The 25,183-nt window shown below is 41.4% G+C and overlaps 1 protein-coding gene across 12 annotated transcripts in view; it reads right to left on the bottom strand.

Annotated features, from left to right (window-relative positions):
- Nucleotides 1-25,183, bottom strand: part of RBFOX1 (RNA binding fox-1 homolog 1) — a 1,462,962-nt gene that overhangs the window by 102,531 nt on the left and 1,335,248 nt on the right. For all 12 annotated transcript variants that reach the window (XM_032591615.1, XM_032591614.1, XM_032591620.1 and 9 more), the window contains 4 exons: nucleotides 22,406-22,459; nucleotides 14,749-14,841; nucleotides 12,885-12,945; nucleotides 3,357-3,410 (listed from right to left, as the gene is read on the bottom strand). In XM_032591615.1, the coding sequence (XP_032447506.1) occupies nucleotides 3,357-3,410; nucleotides 12,885-12,945; nucleotides 14,749-14,841; nucleotides 22,406-22,459 (262 nt within the window). The remainder of the gene's footprint in view (nucleotides 1-3,356; nucleotides 3,411-12,884; nucleotides 12,946-14,748; nucleotides 14,842-22,405; nucleotides 22,460-25,183) is intronic.

Below are 25,183 nucleotides of genomic sequence, written 5' to 3'. Positions count from 1 at the left end.
TTTCTATCTCAGGCAGATACAGGGTTGGCTTGCTAAATATCCACAGCGAATCAATGACAAGGTCTTCATTTCGGCTTTGAGGCACGCTGGAAATTGCAAGAGAAATCCAGGCTGTGTTTATAGTTGGGGGAATTCACAAAGGCCCCTAAATCCTTAGCCATGGATATTCAAGTGGATGACCTTAGTAAGTATACCTGCATAGGGAAATGAATACATGCCACATCCGCATTTGCATCTATGCATTAAGGTGCCCGTAACTTTTGACGTAAGCTAGCTAGATTCTCAGTGTTTATGGGTCTTCAAATATTTCAAAGGACTTGTTCTGGAGTGTTGGATTTGCAGCAACATTTCCCCACATTTCTGAATATCATGAACTCTGTTGACCTCCATATACAGATAATATAGGCAGAAAGAGAAAGTTTCTGATTATTAAGGATACCCCGGGTAGTAGCAACACTAACATGCATATACAGATTTCTCAAGTGACACTTACTCTTGCCCCCCCCCTTTTTTTTAGATTTAAGTTTATTGGAGCATCTCGTAGAAATAATTATTTGGGTGCGTGGACTCCTTAAAACTGCCCCTGACAGAACCAGTTAACTCATCTGAATGTGGAGGATGTGGTGGCCGTGGCTGTTGGAACAATCCAACATTATTATTTCACTCCTCTTCTTTAACTGGACTGGTTTGGACATAGAGCTGTAGTTGCCTGATCTACCACCACAGGCCACACTCAAGAAGAAGTATGACTTCTAGTATTCACACAAAAAAATAAAGAAGCCATATTAACCCGGTTGTAAAGAACCCAGGCTCTTGGTTTTACAGTCTAGCTAGCTTCTTACCCACTTGAAATCTTAGCCCTTTAGTGCTAAGGTAGTCTACGTACTTTATTATTTTTTTTAAGTTTATTTATTTATTTTTAGAGAGAGAGAGAAAGGGAGAGAACAAGCGGGAGAGGTGCGGGGAGAGAGAGGGAGAGACAGAATCCGAAGCAGGCTTTGCACCACCAGCAGAGATCCGGATGTGGGGCTCAAACTCACAAACTGTGAGATCATGACCTGAGCTGAGATCAAGAGTCAGACACTTAACCAACCACGCCACCCAGGTGCCCTCGTACTCTATGTACTTTAGTTTTCTCACTTGGAAAACCGCCGTGAGGATTTAAATACATTAATTAAGGTAAAGTGCTTGGAACAGTGCTTGACCACAGATAATATTCAAGTAAATATTAATCTTTATTGTAACTTGTTCGTAGCCACCACTCCCATGATGTAACTTCCGCAGCGGGGCTCAGGGCTAATCTGAATGGCTGTTCTAACCTTCTAAAAGTCATGCAGGTTAATTTATTCTTGCATATACAAGTCAGTGTGAATGGATTCTTCTGTCCTAACGTCCTCTTCAATACCCACAGATATGCAGTGAGGTTTGAAATCCCTTCTAAAGGAGAGGTTTGGTGTTATTTTGGTTGCTTAGGTCAGATGACCAGAAACTACACTGCATGGGACCAGAAACATGGACTTCTTCTCCCTATCCCAAGTCACACATTTATACCCTATCTCATCAGATGACTTCTTGCTTCTTGTTCTGGACTCATTATTCTGGGGAGAATAATGTCCTTATGGCAGAGAGGGGAACGTTCATTTATTTGCTTTCATTTGCCCAATGTTTATGTATTGCTTGCTATGCACCACTCTTCACATATTAACCCATTTAATTCTAATAAACACCTGTGAGTTTGTTACTATTATCATCTTCCGCTTAACAGATGAAGACACTGAGGCACAGAGAGGTTAAGTAACTTGCCTAGAGTCACACAGCTGGCCAGGATTCAAACCTGGGCTGAGTACAGTGTTCACATTCCCCACTTTGCTAAATGTCCTCTCAGTGGATGAGTTCCACCATACAATCATGGAAAGACTTACAGCTAAGTTTTTGCTCCCCCAATAAGAGTCAGCACAGCTACTTTACAGGGCATAGAGCTGCTGGACTTCACCCAGGCTTGGGGTAGAAACCACATGTGAGGAACAAACATTGCCTGTCCAAAATCCAGAACTCACCTATCATCTTGGGTTTTCCCAGATTTACCATTTTTTTCTTTGTCAAGTTGATTACTCTGCTGGATAGCTATCCGAATATCCCATATTCCCCTGTCATGCACTAGGGTTGATTCAGGATCAGAAAAATGACAGAAGGCATCCCGGAAGAAACCAAGCAAGGGGTAGGACTTACTTACCATCAAGAGGTCACTAAGTGAGTGGATCTAGACCAACGGGTCATTTATTTCTCCTTATTAAAGAGCAAGGGCCCCATCAAAGAAAGGGTTCTTTTCCATACCCGTGTGGAAACTACTAAAATTCTAAGGTGTTAAACGCAACCTTGTTTTTTATTTTTTTTATTATTTTTTAAAATGTTTTTATTTATTTTTGAGACAGAGACAGAGCATGAGCAGGGGAGGAGAAGAGAGAGAGGGAGACACAGAATCCGAAGCAGGCTCCAGGCTCTGAGCTGTCAGCACAGAGTCCGACGCGGGCCTCGAACTCACAGTGTGAGATCATGACCTGAGCCAAAGTCGGATGCTCAACCAACTGAGCCACCCAGGCACCCCAAATGCAACCTTGTTAATGGACAACACGATAACAGGCAGAAGTAACAGGCCAAGCAGAACCAGTCTCAGCCACTGCTTCTTCTGGGTCATTCTCTCTCAAAATGTGATGACCAAGTTTTCTACACAGATTTCCCGATCAACCGCTAGCTGGAGGGTAGCAGGGAAGGGCCAAGGGGAGAGACTTCCCTCGGAAGGGCAGGGCAGAGAGGAATATGGAATTGCTAAGGAAATGTGATGCATGGAGAAAGAAAGACCACTTCGTTTTTTTCTCGTTTTCTAAATAATCCTTCTCTTGGCAGTTTCAACTCACTGCCACATTATTGGAATAAGTGAGCCAACTCAGCTTCACTGGGAAAAAAACATGCGACCCCAGACGGAAACGTATGGCGAAAAACACATGGAGGGATACTAAATAAAAGTGGGCAAGAACAGCTCCACATTTGTTCAACATACCCTTGAACAAAGCCTCGATGCTTTTTTGAGGCAAAATCAATGGAAAACATCATAAGGAGCAGGGGCTCCACGCATACCTCACAGTGTAACACACATACGTGATGCCCCTTCATTTTTTAAAGGGTTTTAAACACTTTTGGTTTTGCTTTAGGAAAAAAAAAAAACAACAGTCCCTCAGAACTTCTGAGGAGAGGGATTTTACTTGGTTCAGATTATTTCATGAAACCTATTCTCTAGTAGCAGGCAAAACACATCGAGAACAGACGAAGAAGAAGTCATGCACAGAGGAAATTTTTACCTGCATAGAATTCGGGGCTGTAGACCGCACCCACAACTGGATTCAATTTCCAGCCTTAAAACAAATACACAAAAACATGATTATCACATTTGATTCAATAACTCATATCACCACAAGCGAAACACAAATCAAATGGGGTGGTGTGTATATATATATATATATATATATATATATATTTTTTTTTTTTTTTTTTTTATTTTATATTCAGAGGGTATATAGTCGGGGGATGCATAAAAATGATTTGTAACCTATACCTGGGAAGGCAGATTTATGCCTTTCTTTGATTGGCTGCCAATACAAGTTAATAGTATGGAAACTATTGACCAGCTACAGGTGAACTTTTTGAAAATGATGTGGTGATTAATTTTCTCCCATGCTAATATTCTCTAGAACCACTATAATAATTGCAAACTTTTTGTCTTCTTTCATGGATCACTGCTAGGTAATCCGTCATATGCCCCTTTGCATTTAGTCCCCCCAAATTTGAAAGCTCACATAAACAGAATTCTTTGCGGATACATATTCTGATAATTGTCATTCCTAATTATGACCCAGAGAATTCCGAAGTGCTTTTTACATCCCAAAGAAAATGACATTTATCCACTAGAGATTAAGTGTGGAATACATTTCAGCACATTCAGGAACCATAAAAATTCTTAATCAATGCATGATATCTAAGGTAACTTTCAAACAACCTGTGTATAAGAGGAACAGAATCCTGTAATTTTCCCAGTGTTCTGGATGGAGCATTTTCTGTCAAATGAATCCTGGCCCCTTAGGAACTTTTACTCAAGAAAAGAACATACAAGAATATTTGCAAATTGAGAAGCTGTGCACATTACACACCCATTGGGCATCATTTAGGGAACAACCTCCAAAGAACGGCCACGTTTTAGGGTTTGGTAATCATTTCCTGCTCCTGCTGCTAAGTCTTTATGAAAACATCCATTAAATAGAATTCCTGAAAGATAAAGAAGGTCAGGTGTGCTGACTTTTACGGAAAACTTTGTGTCCTTGGGCTGAGGGTAAAACACCCGGGGTCCTTTAGCAAATGCTCCTGAGAAAAGGCAATGGTGAAAGGTGGGATGTGAGAGAAGGTATTTCTGACATGGAAAGCTCTTCCCAGATGAAGGGGTAGGACATCCTATCATCTGACCTAAGCGATGCACCTGTAAGACCAGCCAAGAGGTAGCCACAATCTACTCATCCTTTAAGGAACACACAGGTACAATATCTCAAGAGACAGGCCCCTGGATGGACCAAAGAACTTTCTACAACTTTCCAAGAATTTTCTGTTTCTAAGAGCTTTCATCCAACTTGAATAAGCTGGCAACTTTACAGCCCCCAGGATGGTCTTAAGATAGGATTTTTCAAAGTGCTATGCTTGCATACCTGGGAGGCTTATTAATGGAAATGTCTGGCCCCATTTTCACCAGAAAGAGACATAAAATTCTGAGATGTGTTGCCCCAACGGTTTCTGAAACGTCACACTGACACCTTCCTCTCTTACATTAACCACATCTTGTCATATAGGAATTTCTATAGTGATATAAAAATAAAAATTATCTGGCACATTTCAGAAAATGTGTTTTATGAATGTGGAAAACGACTTCAGTTTGACCAACTAAAATTCCACTACTTCCTAAAAAAAATACCCAATTTCTGGGGACATGGGAACTAATGTCTACATTTCTAGACCTTGGAATCAAGCCCAAAATAGAGAAACCTGGTTGAAATTAAAGTTTCAGGATTATATCGACATATTTAATGGTCTCCTTCCCTAGTCCTTCACAGAAGTCTAGATTTGTGAAAGAAGTACATAAGGGCCCATACTAAATGAATAATTAAGTTATGAATTTATTACTCTTTTTCTTCGTCCTTTTGCTCCCCATCTTACACCCTGCTCATGTCCCTACCTTTTCCAGATAGTGGAGACAGGGTCTTCTTGTTACTAGTGAAGTAAGATTTTGTTTCTTGTGTATGTCCTTATGAGGTCCCTTAAATACTCCCTTTTGCACACAGGCCTGTGACACACCATTCACTGAATGTTGACCCACTGATTAATTTTGATGGAACTCTCCAAGACTCTAAGTTATGCCAATGGCCTTTCATTTTCTCACAGAAACAGATTTCTCAGAGGTATCTAAGACTATCTTAAATCACGTTTCTCTCATCTGCCTTTATTTTCCTCATTTCCTTGAAACCTTCTATGTATCTATCTACCTACCTACTTACCTACTTACCTACCTGTCTATATATCCATTGATCGATCCATCCATCCATCCATCATCATTTTTTATCTTTCTTCTCTCTCATCTATCTATCTACCTACCTACATACCGACCTACCTATCTGTACATCCATTGATCTACCTATCTATCCATTCATCTATCCATCTATTATCATTTATCCCTATCCTCCTTCTCTCTTATCTGTTTCTATCTATCTATCTATCTATCTATCTATCTATCCATCATTGATCAGCTCTTGACAAAGTTTACCTGATCTTATTTAGGCCTCCATTGTCTTCCCAAAGCAGGCTACTTAATGCCACTATCTATCTATTTACCAACTACCTACCAGTTTACCAAGTCTATTCATGGAAAAATTTCATTGAATATATAAAGGCATTCTGCCTCATCAGGAGACACATGCCATCTCCTGTCTGCAAGTATTTATTGAGGGAGGTAAATGATAGGGTCTCCTTCACAAGAAACCAGCTTGGAATCTGTGAGCCGCAAAATGAAATGTCATGGGAGCGCTAGTGCAGGTTTTGTCCTGCTCCCTGTCACTGGCCCTTCTTCCTAAACAACGCCGCTGTGCTTCCACTGTAGGGAAAACAAAGGTCTTTTTGATCCACACCCCAGGCATGATAACCCAACTTCTCACCTCCCTACACCCTTGCGGCCTGCTCCTCATCAAGTCTCCCCACGTCAGCAAATGACACTTCCATCTGCTTGGTTCCTCAAAACAAAACTCTTGAAAAATTACTTCTTGATTCTCCCCTTACTCTCATATCCCACCTACAATCCACCAGAAGATCCTATTGGTTAGACTTTGAAAAGATGTTTCCATGTGCTTAATGTCCATTCCTCTCCGCTGCCACCATCTCATAGCACGGTTCCCTTCTCTCCAAACCAAAGGGACACTGCACTTTTAAATCTTTATAAAACCACCCAAGATCATTCTACGTCAATGTAGATCATTCTAGATTATATCTACTGCTCCCTGTGCTTGGAGAACTCTCCACAACTCCTGATAAAGTTGACCTGATGTTATGTGGGTCTCTAGTGTCTTCCCGGGGCAGTCTACTCAAGGCCACCTCCTCCCCCTTCAGCTATACACCGATTCAATTTCCAGTTTTGTTTTCTGCACCCACTACCTGGGTTCATCTTTATTTTTCTTTCTTTGCTTGTTCTCAGTTGTTTTTATAACCATTCTCTTTCATTAAAATTAATGGTAAATGAACAGGACTGCTGTCCAGTGTGAATGCCCAGCACCTAAAATTGCGTTTTGCAAATGGTTGGTGTTCCATAAATATTTACTTAAGTTTTGCTCTAAAGGAACTGAAGGAATAGAGAGCTTTTTCTAATAGACTCATTCCCTTTTGGCTAGGATTCTATCTCCTTCTAACCTCCAATGACCTGCTTCCTGATGTACATCTAATAAAGAAGGACCCTGTTAGGGGTGACTGTCTTCAAGGCAGAGGAAATAAGAATACAGACCTTGAGAATCACCCCTGCTCAGACTTACAAAGCTCATGCCGGCTTATGTAAATGTATGCAAATTGCATGCAAATAGCCTCCTAGTCCCTGTGACTCCTTCCAGTACCTGGGAGAGACCCTTGGGATAACCCTGCTGGAGACTGGAGCCTGCACTGTCAGGAAGATGGACAAAATGATCCTGGTTTTAAGTTCTCAGGCAGTCTGTACATCCTCAGGCCTTGCAAATTCAGAGATTTTGATCAAGGACATTAAACTGAACAATGAGGCTTATAACAAAAGAGAACAGCTGACAAAGCCCACTGCTTCCAGCCTCGCAGGACCCCCCATGCAAGAAGGTGAGGGAGCGGAGACCAGACACAGGAGTTGTGTATAGAGACCCCTCTGTGGCTGGGCCTCAAGGGGCTGCATCCAAATCAGCTAGCCCCCTCCTCAAATTTAGCTTCTCAAAGGTCATCTGCCAGCCAGCTGTAGAAAAACACTGTTAACTATGGCTGCATTAGGTGTTAAAAGGCAAGTCTGAATGCGCAAAAAAAAAAAAAAAAAAAATCTGCATGTGTCTTCTTTAGGGCTTTGTGGGGCTGGATATCGAAGAAACATATTCAAGAAAGCACCCTTAAATACACCACTGGAATTTCCAGAACTGTTCCAATGCTTTCTAAAGATATCAACTGAGGATGCCAGGGACTTGGTAGTTGAAAGGGTGCATGAGGTGATACCCAAAATGAACAGTTACTTGCACATTGTGTTTGGTTCACCCGCTGTGGTGGTGGTGTTTTTTTTTTTTTCAACATATATTCATTGCCAACGTTTAGATTTCACTAAGATACAGGATTTCTGGTTTTCTTGAAAGTTTAGTAGAAATAACCATTTTTTTGATTCAGAATCCCACACGGACAAATTTGCTAGATGTGACCAGGGACACTCCGCTTAGCCCCCAGTTAGCCACAAACATACCTGCTCCCTATTATATGCCTGGCTTTGAGGCCAAATATTAACAATCTTTTATTGTTATCCTGTCCTGTTTTTTCTTCTAGTAGAAAACTATCTTGCTTTGCCCAGTATGAAAATGAAAGTGCAAAAAAGAACGTGAGTCTTTCAGACCTTCCCTGCTCATCTATTTTACCGGCTAGCCTCTGATGGCATCTGAATATTTGATCCTTAAATTAGTATGTCTATCAGGAAATTCAGCTTACTATCTACAGAAAAAAAGAAGATGACTACTTATTATTGAGATTATTGTGTAATTAAATTTTTAGGGCATTTTGTACCCCTGGGACTGTGTCGAGTACTTATCTCTGTAATAAGCACAAATACCCTAGAAAGTAGGTCCCATTATAACTCAGTTCCTGCTTGAGAACACTGGTGTGTGGAGTTTAAATGACTCGCCTGCAGTTCAGTAGCCAAAGGCAGAGCTGATACAAAGTCTACTTCTCTCTCTATAGTCTTGGATTTTTTGGTCCAATTTCATCCTCCCTAAGCTATCTGAGGAAAAAAAAAAAAAAAAGAGCCACATCCAACACCCAGGCTTGTCCAACATCCAGAGAATCCCTGAGAATGTGGTTCTCAACTTGTTTTGCATTGCAACCATTTGGTCTGCAGTGAACACAGTGGACCCCAGCTCCTGTCTGAGGGCTGCTGTCCTTAGGGGGAGTCAACAATACAGAAGCAGCCCTGTTCCCTCTTTGCGAAGCTCTTGGATAGTGTTTGCAGATCCCTGTATGTCATCCTACAGTCTTCTCCTACATCTGAGTGCAAATGTCCTAGGAAATGGAATACCATGATGATGGGATTGTTATCCGTGTAGCAGAGCCTCGTAGCCAGGCACCTACTTGCATTTAGGGTCTGCTGTGACTCGCACTGGAAACTTTGCAGCTGCCTAAGCTCTTGTTGGACACTTAACTGAAGGAATGCATGAATGTGATGGGAGCATCGACAGTGATACTTCACCATGTGAAGATGACCTCACAATGTGGTGATCCTAAGAAGGTATATTCGCCAAAGTGGAAGTTGGTGGTTTGTGACGATAAATCAGACAGCTAATATATGAATCTCACTGGTCACTTATTTTTCTCATTTCAGCATGACTTCGTGGGTCCTGACTTATCTTCTCTTCCCTGCCTCTAGCTCTACTGGGGTATAAGTGACAACTAAAAGTTGTAAGTATTTAAGGTGTACGACTTGTTGATTTGATATTACATATACGTTGTAAAATATGCACACGATCAAGCTAATTTACATATTCATCATCTCTCTCTTTTTCTTTCTTCTTTCTTTTCTTTTCTTTCTTTCTTTCTTTCTTTCTTTCTTTCTTTCTTTCTTTCTTTCTTTCTTTCTTTCTTTTCCTTCCTTCTTTCCTCCCTTCCTCCCTTCCTTCCTTTTTTGTGGTGATAATATTCCCTCTTACCATAGTCACTCTTGCTGAGGATCTGAGAGGACCCCATATCTTTTCGGTTAAATCATGTTGCAATTTATGGGGCAGTTTATCTGTAGTGATGATACTAATGAATTGTGGACTGGACAGGCTTTGAGAACTGCTTTTCTTTGAATACCGAAAGTCACCATGGTGTCCTCTACAGAAACCAGCTGCTTTATGTAATTAGGGTTTGTATTTGTTTCTTAAGTAAATTCTGCTTGTCATGGTCCATCCACCCCTTGCATCCTGCACTCAGCCCATGTGATGGGACAAGCCTCCAAATGCTCCCTTTCAGAAACATGTATGAGAAACCCACATGACTTACTGCTGGAAGCTAAGAATGCATGGCTACCTGGAATGGGATGTGGGATGTTTATGCCAACATCTGGCAGGGATTTGGGGTTGAACGCTTAACAATCTTTTTGTTACTGTGGTGAGTTACCATTTGTGGGCAGTTCTGTAAATGATGGAGGGAAAGCAATGTAACAAGATTTTGTTCATAATAAAAAGAGAAAGACTTCACTAACAACTTCATCTCTTCTAGCCTCAGTTTTTGCCTCTTTAAAATAGGTATAAGTATGTCCTCTTTAGAGGATTTCACGTGGCCCAGTGCATTTAAAATGCTTAACAGAATGTCATACAGTCAGTGTTTCAGAGATGTTGGCTATTAATGACTGAGGTTTTTTTTTTTTTCCTTTAAACATTTATTTATTATTGAAAGACAGAGAGAGACAGAGCATGAGCATGGGAGGGGCAGAGAGAGGGGAAGACACAGAATCCAAAGCGGGCTCCAGGCTCTGAGCTGTCAGCACAGAGCCTGACGCGGGGCTCAAACTCACGAACCACGAGTTCATGACCTGAGCCAAAATCAGACGTTTAACCGACTGAGTCACCCAGGTGTCCCTTAATGACTGAGTTTTGAATTGTGTCCCCACATTCCACGGGGCCAGTTTTCAACCCCCAGGTGGGACACAGATCAATAACTCTTTAAAATAAATATGCATCCATATGGCTTACAGAATAACATTTGGCTTCCCTTGCTTCATTTTCTCATGTGAACAGTACACCTGACCACCTCTGCACATGCGTGACAGTGGTCGTGGAAGCACGTGTGCATGCACACACACATACGCACACAGTTGCTACTTCATAATTTAAGGAAATGGCCGATAGTCGGGTCAATGCCATCTCATATTAACTCTGGCAAGTTGCAGAGTTTTTTCTTTTTACCCAAGTAGAAAGGTTTCATGACATACAAATCAGAAGTTTGCTTCATTTCAGCACTGGGCATTCAGAGTCTGTTGTGGAAATTTTCTATTCCCTTTCAGGCCATGTCTCGGATGTTGCTGCAGCTAGAAACCGGGTCAGCAGAATAGATAAATCCTCTGGTCTTTCAAGTTAGAACCCTGCTAAACTGACAGTATTTCTCTGTGTAATGGGCCCCCTTTAAAAATAGGGATGGACTGACTTAGCCAAACTGGTAGCCATTGGCATAAGACAAAGAAAACCAAAACCGAAACTAACAAATGCTAATACTACCGTTTTTAACAACAGAAACAAAAAAATGGGGCGCCTGGGTGGCTCAGTCGGTTAAGTGTCTGACTTCAGCTCAGGTCGTGATCTCGCAGTTTATTAGTTCAAGCCCCATGTCGGGCTTTGTGCTGACAGCTCATAGCCTAGAGCCTGCTTTAGATTCTGTCTCATTCTCTCTCTCCTCTTCCCACTTGTGCTCTGTCTCTCTCTGTCTCTCAAAATTAAATAAATGTAAAAAAATTTTTTTTAAATAATTAAATGTCAATCAGTATGGAAGGTAAGACTAAACCCATGTATCCATTTCATGGAATCTTATGCAACCACTAAAAAGAATGGGTTTGGTCTGTGTATTAACATCAAACGAACTCCATATTGATTTATAAAAGCCAATTAAAAATGATGTGCACACCATGACATAATTTATATGAAAAGCACATACACAATACTGTGAATACTATAAGTATATATTACATATACATGCATAAAAAAGCAAAGTTAAAGTACAAACAATAATCTAATGGTGTGTTCTCCGAGGGGGAACTAGAATACCAAGCTGGTAGTGGCATTATTCAACATATATTTACCTTTTCCTTTAATGTTTCTTTCTCATTTTATCTTTTTTTTTTAAAAATGAGTCTGCATTTCCATGTTGCACATGTAATTAAGAAGCTAAAAATGGAAAATATCATTCCTTTATCACAGTAATAAAACTATATTATTTTTTAAAAACCTACAAAACAAAGGAAAAATATCTTCCAGTCTTATAATTCAACTCAACTGTGAGCATTTTGACGTAATGCCTTCCATAGTGTAGTTGAAATCATGCTATACCTTTTCATTAAGAAAAAATTTCATTCATCAGGAAGCCCTGCATCTTCCTTATCTTGCTCATTTTAGTGGGTATAATGTTCCACTGAGTGGTTATAATTAAACCTACTGTATTACATTCATACCTAGCTTTTTGGCACAATTAAGCATGTGATTAGCATACCGGCAGCTTCCCCTGTCCGCCATATATATCTTAAGAGAGATGTATTCTGAGAAGGATTACAGAATCAAAATGGTGGAACTTTTCAATTCTTGTACAGATGCGAGATCTTATTATGAGGAATTCTGAGACAGCTTCTTGGTTAGTGCGAGTAGAGATACGTTGTCCTGAAGGGGTCTGCAGTATACAGCAACATCTATATCTGTCCCCAAACAGCACTGGGCAACCCAGAGAAACAGAAAAACCACACTCATGCTATGGAGCTCAGCAGGAAGCACCCTCCAAGCCATTTAAAATCCTAATATCTCCAGAGCAGACTCAATGCCAGAACCACATTCTGCTGTCCCTCTTCCAGAAATGACTAAGGATCAACAAGGAGGTTGGGGGGGGGTGGGGGAAGGAAACAAACCAAACCTCCATTCTCCCTCAACTTACTATAATAACAGCAAATGAAGTGACCCAGGTAACCCTGAATAATTACTTGTATCTCACTCCAAATGGGAGTTATTCTAGAGGGACTGGAGGAAGGGCATGTACGCTCTACCCGAAAACGAAACTTGCCTCTGCCCTGAAATGATCTTGTTTAAAGAATGATTATTGAAGTCTCACTGGCAGACGGTGTCACAATAGCTTCACGGGGACTACGTGGCGATCGGACAACTCTGTCCCTGCCTCAGTGCTCACCCGGGTATGTGTCGTCCCTGAAAAGTATCTGATCAATGCAGGTGGTTCACTGTAGCAGGTCAGCAGTTAGGGCACGGGAGCCACTGTGAGGCAACTGTGGCTTGTTGAAACATATCCCCCGGTTACATCATTGAATAGATTCAGAGGTAGAGATGATTGCTTGTTGAAGGCCAATCTCTACTTACCATTTGTATAAGGGTTGACAGTCTTTTTATTTGTCATTACACGTGCTGTGGCATTATTTACCTACGTACATAGAAAACTCAAATGAGCACAAATGCTAGGACTGGCCCACAGTTCAATTAGTTGCATGCATTATGACTGTGATTACTTATTAAAAAAAAAAAAAAACTAAAATGCATTTTAATTTATAAAAGGCAGTAGATGCATAACAAAATCATACATTTTTATAATTACATTTACTTCATAACCATTTTAACTTACAAATCATTTCAATAAAGCAATGTCATATCATTTAAAAGTTTAATAAGGAGACAGTAAAAGCAAATTAAAAGGAACTGCATAATTGAAGATTGAAAAGCATGCATGTACTCCATGGTAACACAGAAACAATAAATATTTTTAAACACAAAATAAAATTCATATGAAGGAACATGCAGTGGAGTAGAAGGGGGGAGAGACAAGGTACAAGGGAACATAAATGTCAAAAAACAAAAAACAAAAAAAAAAGAAAAGAAAAAAAGGGACAAACAAGATTTAGCCGTGTGCAACACTTTAGGAAGGAAGAACCATCGGGGAAGCAACATCTAGCATTCAACACTAGGAACAAGAGCCTTTGACATAGCAAGAATTAACAAGATCATTCAAGCTTGAAAGTCACAGCTAACAAAAGGATAAAAGAGGGTGCATTGTTTAACACAATATGGAGTTAACAATCTGAGTAAGATGTGCACTGTCATATCCCAATCCAATCAGTGCCTCCCAGGCTCGCTTAGAACGTACACTCAATTACAGGCGTACCGGTACCCAAAAAAATAGAGCATCAAGAAAACTTAATACGACAAGTCAAAAAAATCCACGTGGTATATATATGTATATAGATAATCAGCACTAAATACGTCAAGCGGCAGATGGACTTCACCACTTACCATTCACCACCATCGCCAGCATGGGTTTGTATACAGTTACCATGGTTACTGAGAGTTTGGTGAGGGGCCTAAGCGTTATCGTCGAGGGGGGGGAAAATGAAAGGCAAAATATGCAACATCTTACTCCAAAGACTAAAGCATTTTTAACTGGTATTTTTTTTTTTTAAGTTTTAACAAATATAACCCTGTGGCCAGGTTGAGGGAGATCCAGTGGTAGAAAGAATAGATTCCGAGTATCGAAATTTTAGCATTTTTTAATATTTATTCATTATTATTTTTTTTTTTCAGTGAAAAGGGGCCAGATATTGAACAGGAAATCCTGTTGGTTATTCACTTTATTATCAAAATAATACAAAGATTCCAACTGGCTTGTTAAAAAAAAAAAAAAATGAAAGGTTCAGTGACAAAGACCTCTCATTTAAAAAAAACAAAACAAAACAAAAAACAATTGTACATTCAAATGCTACTGCTTTCACCATTTGGCTCAATTTGGACACCACTGTGGATCCCTCGTCAACCCTGCAGTGGAAAGAGAAAAGAAAAGAAAAAAAAAAGGATAAAAAGAAAAAAAAAAGAAACTGCTCTGTATTTTGTCTTGTTTTGCACTCTGTCTCCCCTGGCTGGGAATCTATTGCACCCATTAATGATAAAACACAGAAAATTAAAAAAAAAAAAAAAAAAGTTCCGATTAACCTTTCCTTTGTCTCCCTTATTGCCATTCACCTTTTCATCAGTAATAAGAATGACAGGATAAAGTAAAATTTAAAAAAAAAAAGTAAGGCCAGTTTTCCTTTTTATATATAAATATATATATATATATATAAACAGTGAGGAGGGAACAGGGTCACATACAACACACGGTGATGCATCTGGCACGACGAATGAGCGCGAAGCAGACATTTATGAAAAAGATGAAAAGGAAAATATTTTGGACATGCACCTCGATTTTACGGCCCTCTACCACGGTGCCGTGTAATTTCTCCCTCGCCCTGTCCGCATCGGCACTATTTTCGAAAGTTACGAAACCAAATCCCTGCATGCAGGAGGGAAAAGGGAAAACAACATGCAGATTATTATTCCAGTCAACGACCACTGCGGAACGTTCTCTCGCTTTAAGTTCTATTGCTTGTCCTGGCTTCAGTTCTGTAACATGCAAATTAGAGAAATTATAAGGATACGAAGGTGTGCAATAAGTAAGCGACACATGTGAACGAGATTTTTTTTTCTGTCACCCGTGATCTGTAACCCCCTGAAGAATTCAAAGAAGGATACCAAAGATACCTCTCTACATGACACTACAGAAGAAAATAACTCTAACAGAAAGGAAATGAGATCCAAATCAATTTACAGTGTCTTCACAGAGAAGAAAATGAAATAACGGGGGGGGGGGGGAGGAAAAAAAGGAACCGCTTTCTGGACATGCAAATTAAGAATAAAATAAAATAAAACGTGTGCACGAAATTCAACAATGAATGCCAAAATCTTCTAACATTGCCTACAGAGTCATGCCGTGTGGTTTTAAGAACATCTCTCGTTCATGCAGTTTTAGGGTTATTCAAATTTGTCAAGTTTACAGCCTTTACTTCTCAAAAATAAAAATTAGAAGCCTAAAAAAAAGGAAAGACCTTTTTTTATAATAAATCTCAAACTCTTTGATCTAATAAACAAAATAATCACATGAAATGAATTGAAATAAATATCAATGGATTAATAACAATGCAAACAGTTCAAGTAACTTTTTTTGTATTAATTACCCCCACCCCGCCTCAAAAACATTTGTCCTTCTGTATCTGTTAACTTTCCAGGCTACTTCATTAACCGAAAAGGCAAATGTGTATACATACACTGTAACGTTCTAACACATTATCTTGATATTCATTTCTCAAATCAACAGGTAGAAAATAAAGAAGCTTTTGTTCATAGCATGTTATTCACAGTAACACTCTGGACACTTCCTCTCTTACTGATAGGTAACAAATTAGACTAGACCCTGTACTTCGCCACTGGCATACTTTGTTTTAATATTTCAGCCTCGAAAAACAACCCCACTAAACGTCACATTGTCAAAAGCCACCTTTTTTTCTTCACTGACACTGTTCCTAAGAAGAGTACAGAAAATATGACACATTATTTTTAAAACCCCTAAAAATATTTGTACATCTTGTTCAGAAATATACACCAACCTTTTGAAACCATTCCAGCGTAAATTTGCCCAACTTGCTCTGGTTCTCACAGCGTAAACTGGGTGAGACAATGCAGTGTGTTGGGATTCCTATTTGGAACTGAGTAAACGTCAGTAAAGGGACAGCTGGTTTTAAGCTTAACTGGGTCAGTTTGATGTCCAGTCTCATTAATGAAATAGACGGTAATTACAAATAATAAGTGATCCTTAAGCAGCTGGTGCTAACGCCCAACCCCTCACTAGGTTGCTAAAGCGATTGCCAAACCTCAGGGTGTTAAGAGGTGTTGCCCCATGGTCTGCCTGAGTGAGGACTTTCCAACATCAATATGGGCTCATGGGTAGAAGATACCAGGTGTGGATGCACTCAAGCTAAATTAAGTGATTATGTGACAGAACTCAATGGAAAAAAATAGAAGCAGCTTTACTTTGGAGGACTAGACTGAAGAATCTTTCATAATATTTCCCACAGTGAGGATCTGTGAGTAGGACAAGTCTGGATTATTTGATCAATATGAGACTTTATGCTCCATAACAGAAGGGCTTGCTTGGTCTCATACCCACATTAGGTATCCAAATATACTGGCAAACTGATTAGTTTTGAAATAATAACCCTTCAATGGACTAAAGACACAATTTGGGGGGTTTGCTCTATTAATGGCTCTGACTCTTGGCCAGTGGGTCCCAAACTTGGTTGCACAATGAAAGAAACTGGGGAATACAGTGTATTAAGTAGATTCCTGACAGGGCTCAGAGCTACCTGATCAGAGCTCCAGAGTGGAGCCCAGAAATCTGTTTGTTGAAAAAGCTACTGCGTGGTCCAGAAACTCCATTTCCATGGCCTCTGCTATCACCAGGCACCATCCAAACACAGTTTCGGTTCACTGTATGAGGTGGAATACTACGTTGCCTACTTCCAGGGAGCAGCCGATGGAAAGGCGTGAGTTTTGGAGGTGGATATCTATCTGACTTGGTTATTCGGATCCAAAGTGCAGGGGTACAGCCATTACCTTATGGCAATGTCCACTTCCTCCCCTCAAAACCTAACCACCTAGCATGCACAGAATGTCATACATCTAACAGATAAGGGCAGCGAGGACGCTGGCTATAGCAGGGGCAATTCTCTCCCTAGCAAGCAAAGAAAATGCACAGTCCAAGTCTTATCAATGGAGGGTTCTGTGGCCTCATTGCTGTCCGCAGGTAGCAGTCATTAGCATCACAGCACCCGGGGAAACGGAACATTCGACCCACCTGCCAAACGTCATCCCAAAGAATCACGTCATCATGATTCTTGTCTGGCTCCAAGGCAGACGATACTGGCTTAAAATCAGCACTACGTGCATCAGGGACACACGAAGGTGGAGATAGAAATAGGTTTAGAATCCCATGGAAAGTTCGTAAACTACAAAGCAAGTGGCTCCCTACCGTCCTAAGTTCTCCCTTTGTCTTAAAATAAGATACTAAATATATGGATTCTTATTCTTACTCTCACTTTCTGCTAAACGTCTCTCTCTCTCTCTCTCTCTCTCTCTCTTTCTCTCTTTTTCTTTAATTTGAGGTCCTCAATACCTCTTTCCTGATGTTGAGATGACTAGTTAAGATTCTACAAAGTCAGGTTCAGAAGTGCTTATTCCAGAAACAGTCCCCAAATACCAAAGGGACTGTCCTACCTTTTCCATTGGACAGTCACACCTCCTCACGGGCAAGAAGTGATATGGCCTCCCTGGGCCAGAAGACTGCCAGAATTCTCATCTGGGGGGGGGGGATGCCAGTGACTTGGCAGTTTTTGGGTACCCTCTCGGCCAAGTGCAGGTGCTGGGTAAGTCCAAGACCAGTACTGAGGTTACTTCTTTTAACCTACATCAGGGTCAGGTTTTTATCTCAAGGAAGCACAATGTGGAGTTCTTAAAAACATTCTGGATGTTTTTATCTCAGACTTAAAGAGGGGAAATGGAAGAAGCATGTTCTGGACTTGGCCTGAGAGCATGGGAAGGGGGTGCAGATCTCAAGCGCATGGGGCCCACAGAGCGGAGGGACATGGTCTTTGCTGCAGGAGAGGCACTGGTCCCAGGGCCACCTCAGGAGATGGCTGGAGCAGAGAGAAGGCACAAAGCTGACTAAGAGACCTGGTAATGTGTGCACGATAACGGGGCTCCCAAGATGGGCTGCAAGGCCAGTGTGACTTGCTTGTTTTAAAGCCTTTGGTGAATCTGGGGCACCTGGGCGTCCACTCAGGTCACGATATCACAGTTCTTGAGTTCGAGCCCCACATCAGGCTCTGTGCTGACGTCACGGGGTCTGCTTGGGATTCTGTCTCCCTCTCTCTCTAACCCCTCCCCTGCTTGCTCTCTCTTTCTCTCTCTCTCTCAAAAAATAAATAGACATAAAAAAAAAGTCTTTCGTGACTCGTGAATTCTGACCTTCCCATATCTCAATTATTTTTCCATTTTGGTTTTGAGGTATATGGGTAGGTCACACCTTCTTTTTGTCGTCGTCGTCGTCGTTGTTTGGGGGATACCTTCCTTTTTGTATCAATGCACAAATAACATTTTGTATGTTAAATCAAGGCTCTGAAGCACCCAGGACTGAAGAGTGTGCTATTGTTTTCATCTTACGTGAAAACCCAACTCCTCTAGTAGCTGGTGCAAAGACCTGTCTAGAAGAGGGGGCTGCTGATACCACTCTAAAGATTCATTTTTCTGGGGGACTAAGAGTTTCACAGCTCACTTCTTCCCACTCACCTTTGCACACACAGCTCCTTCTCCCAGGAAGACCACCTGACCTACCTCCTTCCCTTCCCTGGGAAACTCCTACTCATGAGAAAGTTCACTCGCAGCTTAAATGTCCCTTCTTCCCAGAAGCCTTACCACCCCTCACAACACGGGTCTGCCTGCTTGGCTTCTCAGCAGCCTCTTACGTGCCACACAGCACAGCCTGCAATATTGCATTTGGGTGCCCTCTCTGCCCCCCCCCCCCCCCCGCCAACTACTCAGGAAAATCTATGAGGACAGGAAGCACTTCTGTTTCCCTTACCATGAATTCACCTGTCTTCTTGTACCTGGAAGGGAACCAGTCCTCACAGGTAGCTACGGAATCAAAGATCAGACCGTATACTTCCTACATGTATTACACGCTAGGGGCGCCTGGGGGACTGAGTCCATTAAGCATCCGACTCTTGGTTCTGGCCCAGGTCATGATCTCACAGTTCATGGGTTCGAGTCCCACGTCGAGCTCCATGCCGACAGTGCACAGCCTGCTTAGGATTCTCTCTCTCCTCCTCTCTCTTCCCCTCCCCTGCCCTCTCTCTCTCTCAAAATAAATAAATAAACATTAAAAAAAAGGAAGTAGCTCTATCTGGCTGTATCCCCCGAACACAATACTTTAGAGCTAAACAAAATGTTTTTAAATCTCATAAAGGAAAAAAAAAATTAAGATCTCTGACCCCTAAATGCTATCATATTCTTATTTTCAAAGTCTGGCACGTCTTTTTAAAATGTGGTTTCCCCGTATACTTGCTACCTGTGTATACATTTATGCTCTACATTCTCAGGATAACATAGGCACTGTCTGTGTTTGTATAAGGTATATGAACATGCACACCCCCCCACCCCCAAACATCCCCAACATACAGCCGTACTCACTGGGCACTGCAGGACCTGCCTCGGGGACCGTCTCCAAAGAGAATGGCCAGAAGGTGAGCTCCTAGCTCTTAAGGGCCACCCACTTCCCCTGGCCGCTTCTCCTGCACCAAATGATGAAAACGAGGTCCTCACAATGGTCCAGGTTCCTCAACTATTTAAATGGCAATGCTCCTTTAAATAGGGCCCTTTCCTGTAAAGGATGATGCCAAGTATGAAAAATGTCCTCGTGTGAGCTGCTGTCCCTATTTAGCAGGTGCCCCAAAGGACCGTCTGGATGACACTCCAGTCAGCACCTGCAAGACGGGTTGTTTCCGAGGAAGCATACCCAGCCAGAGAGGCTATTTTTGACGTCTCCTAATCAAAAGGAAAAAGCAGGTTCACAAAGTCAGTCTCTGGATGCAGCAAACTTAACTGGTCTTCATTGCTAAAGCCCCAGAGACAGGCTAATCACGGCAATGACGGGGGAAGTATTAAAAATAGTACCTCCACTGTACTTTCAAAATAGCAAACGATATTCTTCTAATGTCCCAAAACAGCCCTCGAAAGGAATTAGATAGCTTTTTCCAACGGGCAAACGTTACAAAACAAAATATAAATTAAATATAAATTTTAAAAAAGGCAGTCTTTAAAAGCAGTAGCATTACAGACTCAGGATTAGAAGGAAGTTGGCCAACATTCCGGGTCATCTTCTAGGATTTTGCCAGGAACGCATCAGGCCTGAGTGAAAGGGATTAGGCCGTGTACATGTTTTGCTTTTCTTTTTCTTTTTAACAATTTTTTTTAACATTTACTCATTTTTGAGAGACAGAGTGTGAGTGGGGGGCAGAGAGAGAGGGAGACACAGAATCTGAAGCAGGCTCCGGGCTCTGAGCCGTCAGCACAGAGCCTGATGCGGGGCTCGAACTCACGGACCGCGAGATCATGATCTGAGCCGAAGTCGGGACGTCTAACCGACAGAGCCACCCAGGTGCCCCTTTTCTTTTCTTTTTTAAAGATTTTATTTTTGAGTAATCTCTACACCCAATGTGGGGCTCAAACTCATAACCCTGAGATCAAGAGTCACTGGCTCGATGGACTGAGCCAGCCGGGTGCCCCTGGGCACATTTTTTCTTAAATTCTTTTTTAATGTTCATTAACTTTTGAGAGACAGAACAGAGTGTGAGCGGGCAGAGGGGCAAAGAGAGAGGGAGACAGAATCCAAAGCAGGCTCCAGGCTCTGAGCTGTCAGCACGGAGCATGACGTGGGGCTCGAACTCACTGACCGCAAGATCACGACCTGGGCCGAAGTCACTCAACTGACTGAGGCACTCAGGCGCCCCGAGGGCACATTTTTTCTTAATGCACTTTGCATTGCAGGTATAGAAACAGCCCCTGTAATAATTTTGATACAAGAAGCAGAAAGTTAACTTACGTTTCTCCCAGACTAGAGGTCCCACCACTGATATAAGAATGACAAAAAAAAAAAAAAAAAAAATCCAAAATTATGGAGGAAGAAGGTCCCTGAACAAGCAGAACCAGAGAGTATAATGAATTCTTTTTTTTTTTTTTTCCTCATCTGGCATATTGCAACATCATTTTGGCTGTGGAGAGGAGAACACTGGATTTTCTTCCCTCACAGCAATCTGCAGCATCCCATTCAGGAGGGTAAGTGTGCAGACTGCCCAGGGAATAATACATTCAAGTGCTTGCTTCATGGAAGGAGGTATGCTATGCCCAAGAGAGTTGGCACTGTCCCCCTTGGAAAAAAACAGTTCTTCTCTTAACCCTCTTGGATACTGACTTGTCCCAAGTCGCCTGTATAAGGAAAGTTATAGGGCTAAATCCAGTATCTCTCTATCTGGCAAGCGATTTGTCCCAATATCCACTTTCACAGTCTGAAGATGTAAGAAGGGAGCTTGGAATTCTGGACAGCTTGGGGACTGGCACCAGGGATTTAGAACTTTAACAACAGGCCTGGAAGGTCTCGTAAAACACAGATTGCTGGGCTCCAATTTTGAGTATCTGATTAGGGCTGGGTTGGACCCTGAGAATCTGCGTTTCTAAGTAAGTTCCTAAGTCCTGCTGCTCCTGTGGGGATTGCATTTTGATGACCACTGAATGATACAGGGGATACATTGAGAGACGTGGGCCTTCCCCCCCAACCTAATGTATTTCCATGTTGAAGGGGCCTTTCCATATAACCCTCGACTTTTACTAACACTCTTACCTCTAGGAAAATCTACTTTAAAATTGGTCTCCTATAGGGGAAAAACTTCAAAGCAATGGCAAATTGCAAAATGTGGAGTGGTGAATATACTAAGGAAAACAATTACATTCAAAAGGTTGGTGTATGTGAAATTTTCTCCCCTACAACCCAGGAAAATAACTGCACTTTATTAATACAGAATAATCACATATTTACCTGCGCATGAGACTATCAACTCACTTTTTAATATAAAGAACATAATTATCACTGAAAAACAAAAATGTAGCAACAACATTATTTTTTAAGCATGGGTAATTTTCCTCTGGAAACTTGATATATATATAAATATATATATAAATAGATAAATAGATAGGTATAAAACAGCAATTTTAAATTACCCCCCCCCTTATACATTTACACTAAACCCAATGTATTTCCCACCATTTTGGAAACTGGAGGAGGTCTCTAAAGGAATTCCCACTAAAGTGTATTTTCACAATGTGCTAGTTAAAACAGTGCAGTTGTTTTCCATTATGCATAGCAAACGTTTAAAAATAAGCTAAACAATCCTGAAGTAAATTAAATTGCTTACCTTTGAGCCTCGCTCATTAAAAATAATTTCAACATCTAAGATTTTACCAAATTGCTGCAAAGAAATAGAAATGTTTTATAAGCAAGAGAAATGGAATAAATCATATTATGCACATTGGTAATTGTACCCCAAGTCAGAGGTTTTTTTTCCCTCTTTTATTATCAAGGATAGGCATTTTAAGTTGTTTTATCCTTAGAGAAGTGCTTGAATCAAGAGACTGAAACCACACACAGATTTCCATCTTGCTGGATACCCCACCATGTGAGAGGGTGTGGCACTGGCCTGGGGCAAAATGTATGGTCAAGTGGTTAGTTCCATTTTCCTTTTTTTATGTGTGTGCAATAACTTTCCCAGGCACTGAGCAGCGAAGATGAAAACTGGTTGGTGTGTAAACTGATCGATCCTCCTATGCTACTCTACTCCACTAGCTACTGGGAGAAACCTCCTGGAAGAGGTGTGGTTTTCATAATAAAATGTCCAGGTAGAATCTGATGATGCGGATTACGGCCCTCGGCCCCAGCATAAGCCAGAGGAACAGTGAGGCCATGGAAGAGAAGTCAAGTCCAAAGAGATAAAAGCAAGATCCTCCAGGTGGATATCCATCATAATCAAGACACCAGCGTAGCTGTGATTAGCCCTCGAGCTGAAATGTACTTCTCTCAAAATGATTCCCCATTTTGTTAAACAAACAAATAGATTTTTAGACAATTAGCACGAATAGACTCTATAAGGGGTGAAAGCAACTTGACACATTTAGGCCCGGAAACATGGTTTCGGATTACAAATAGGGCAGCCAAATAACTCACGGATGCCCAGTTACATTTAAATTTCAAATTTTTCAGGATAATTACATCCCCTGCAATATTTAAGACACACCTATACTTAATAAAATATGTTATCTACAATTCAAATTCAACCATTGTTATCTTTTTTTTTTTTTTTAACATTTATTTATTTTTGGGACAGAGAGAGACAGCGCATGAACGGGGGAGGGGCAGAGAGAGAGGGAGACACAGAATCAGAAACAGGCTCCAGGCTCCGAGCCATCAGCCCAGAGCCTGACGCGGGGCTCGAACTCACGGACCGCGAGATCGTGACCTGGCTGAAGTCGGACGCTTAACCGACTGCGCCACCCAGGCGCCCCACAACTATTGTTATCTTATGTTTGTCTTTATTTGCTAAATCTCATAGTCCTAGGGAGACGTGCACGTCAAACAATTTGTGATTCATATTTTTAAAAAAAGGGAACATGGATTTGGAATCAGAAGCATCTGATAGTCCAAAATCTTTTCCCCTTGACATTGGAGTCTCTTCCTTTTTCTTAGCTTGCATGAAGTACAGTGGGTATTTATTTATTTAACTTTTTTGAGTGTGCAGGTGGGAGGGGGGTTGTTGTGAAAGTATGCGACATGGCCCAGGAAAAGTATGACGGGAAATTTACCCTGATGCAGAATTAGGGCGAGTGCTCCTTTTAGTGATTAAAAAAATAAATGGAACCACACGAAGTAATATGTCCCTCTTTTTTTCTTGTATTTTGAGCTTTTGTATTATTCCATTTGCTTTTGCAGCCTGGATTTTTATTGCGTCCTTTGTTGCCCTAAGAGATTCTGCATTCTGTCTTTTTCCCCAGGGTAGAAAGCATTAAGCAGCCTCCATGTTGCAGAGGACAGAGTGGCTGGGAGGGAAAGAAAAGGAACCAAAGATAAGAAGACAGAGAAGAGAAGACAGCTCCCCTGGCCACTATACACAGGACACCAGGGGGCCCTGAGAATAAGTGCGAAGAGGGTGCAACTAAGATTTGAGAACAAAATTATTTGAAACATACAGAGGCTATCGTCTGGAACATACAAATAAATCTACCTTCCCTGGAAAGGCAGAAAAAAAACTATGCACACGCCAGTTGAAGAGAAAGAGCTCTAAACCTTGAAACAAAAGTAGTTTGATGAGAAAAAGGGAATCCAAAGCTATGTCATGGAAATGTGCCCATCCCCCAGGATACAGAGGCGGTCAGGGGACTGCACCTTGAATTTGTCTTGTGGAGCGGACATGTTTCTCTTCTTCCCCGAGAAGTAGAAGGCTTCGAAGAAACAAAGAAGCAATTGGGCTGGGAGAGGACAGGGGAGGACTACAGTGCCAGCAGGAGAGACGGAAATACCAAGAAACTCATAGGTAACTCACCCTGCAACTGATGGACACTCTAATTTCCTTTTGGTCAAGAGAATGTTCTTCTATGGAGCATTTTCTGTGCCCTAGATTTGGGCAGAGAAAGTTGTTAAAAATAGAAGAAGAAAACTTCCAGGTTTGGGAAATGCAGGATTTGCCGTTGAAAGGGGACCTGAATTTCATAGTAAAAACTCCTCCCGTTTGTGAACTCCTCAGAAGCAGTGATTTTGATATAACCTCCTCAGAATATTCAGTCCACACAGATGCTATCATATTTATTTCAGGCCTAAGAGCATGAAAGCACACATATTTATGAGCGGGGAAGCTTGAAAAGGATTCCTTCCAAAACCATGAAGCAAATGTCATCTACGGAACATTCTCTAAGCAGTCAACATGAAAACACTCCCTTTAAAATAAGATCTGGTTGAAACAGAACCAACCAATCAAGAAGTAATCCTAGCATGTGTCATTCCCCAAATGAAACAATGACACCATATGCCCTGAAATGGTCTCAAATGTTTGCCTCTTTGGCAGTTGCTACTGGGTGGGTGATTCTCAGAGCCAGCAAAGCAAGCGAAGCAAACGGGCAAGAAGAATACTGGTGTGAGCCCCATT

This window comes from Lynx canadensis, chromosome E3 (genome assembly GCF_007474595.2).
Source record: "Lynx canadensis isolate LIC74 chromosome E3, mLynCan4.pri.v2, whole genome shotgun sequence".
NCBI lineage: Eukaryota > Metazoa > Chordata > Mammalia > Carnivora > Felidae > Lynx > Lynx canadensis.
Note: the sequence above shows the minus strand (reverse complement) of the source record. Positions and strands in the feature narration are given on the sequence as shown.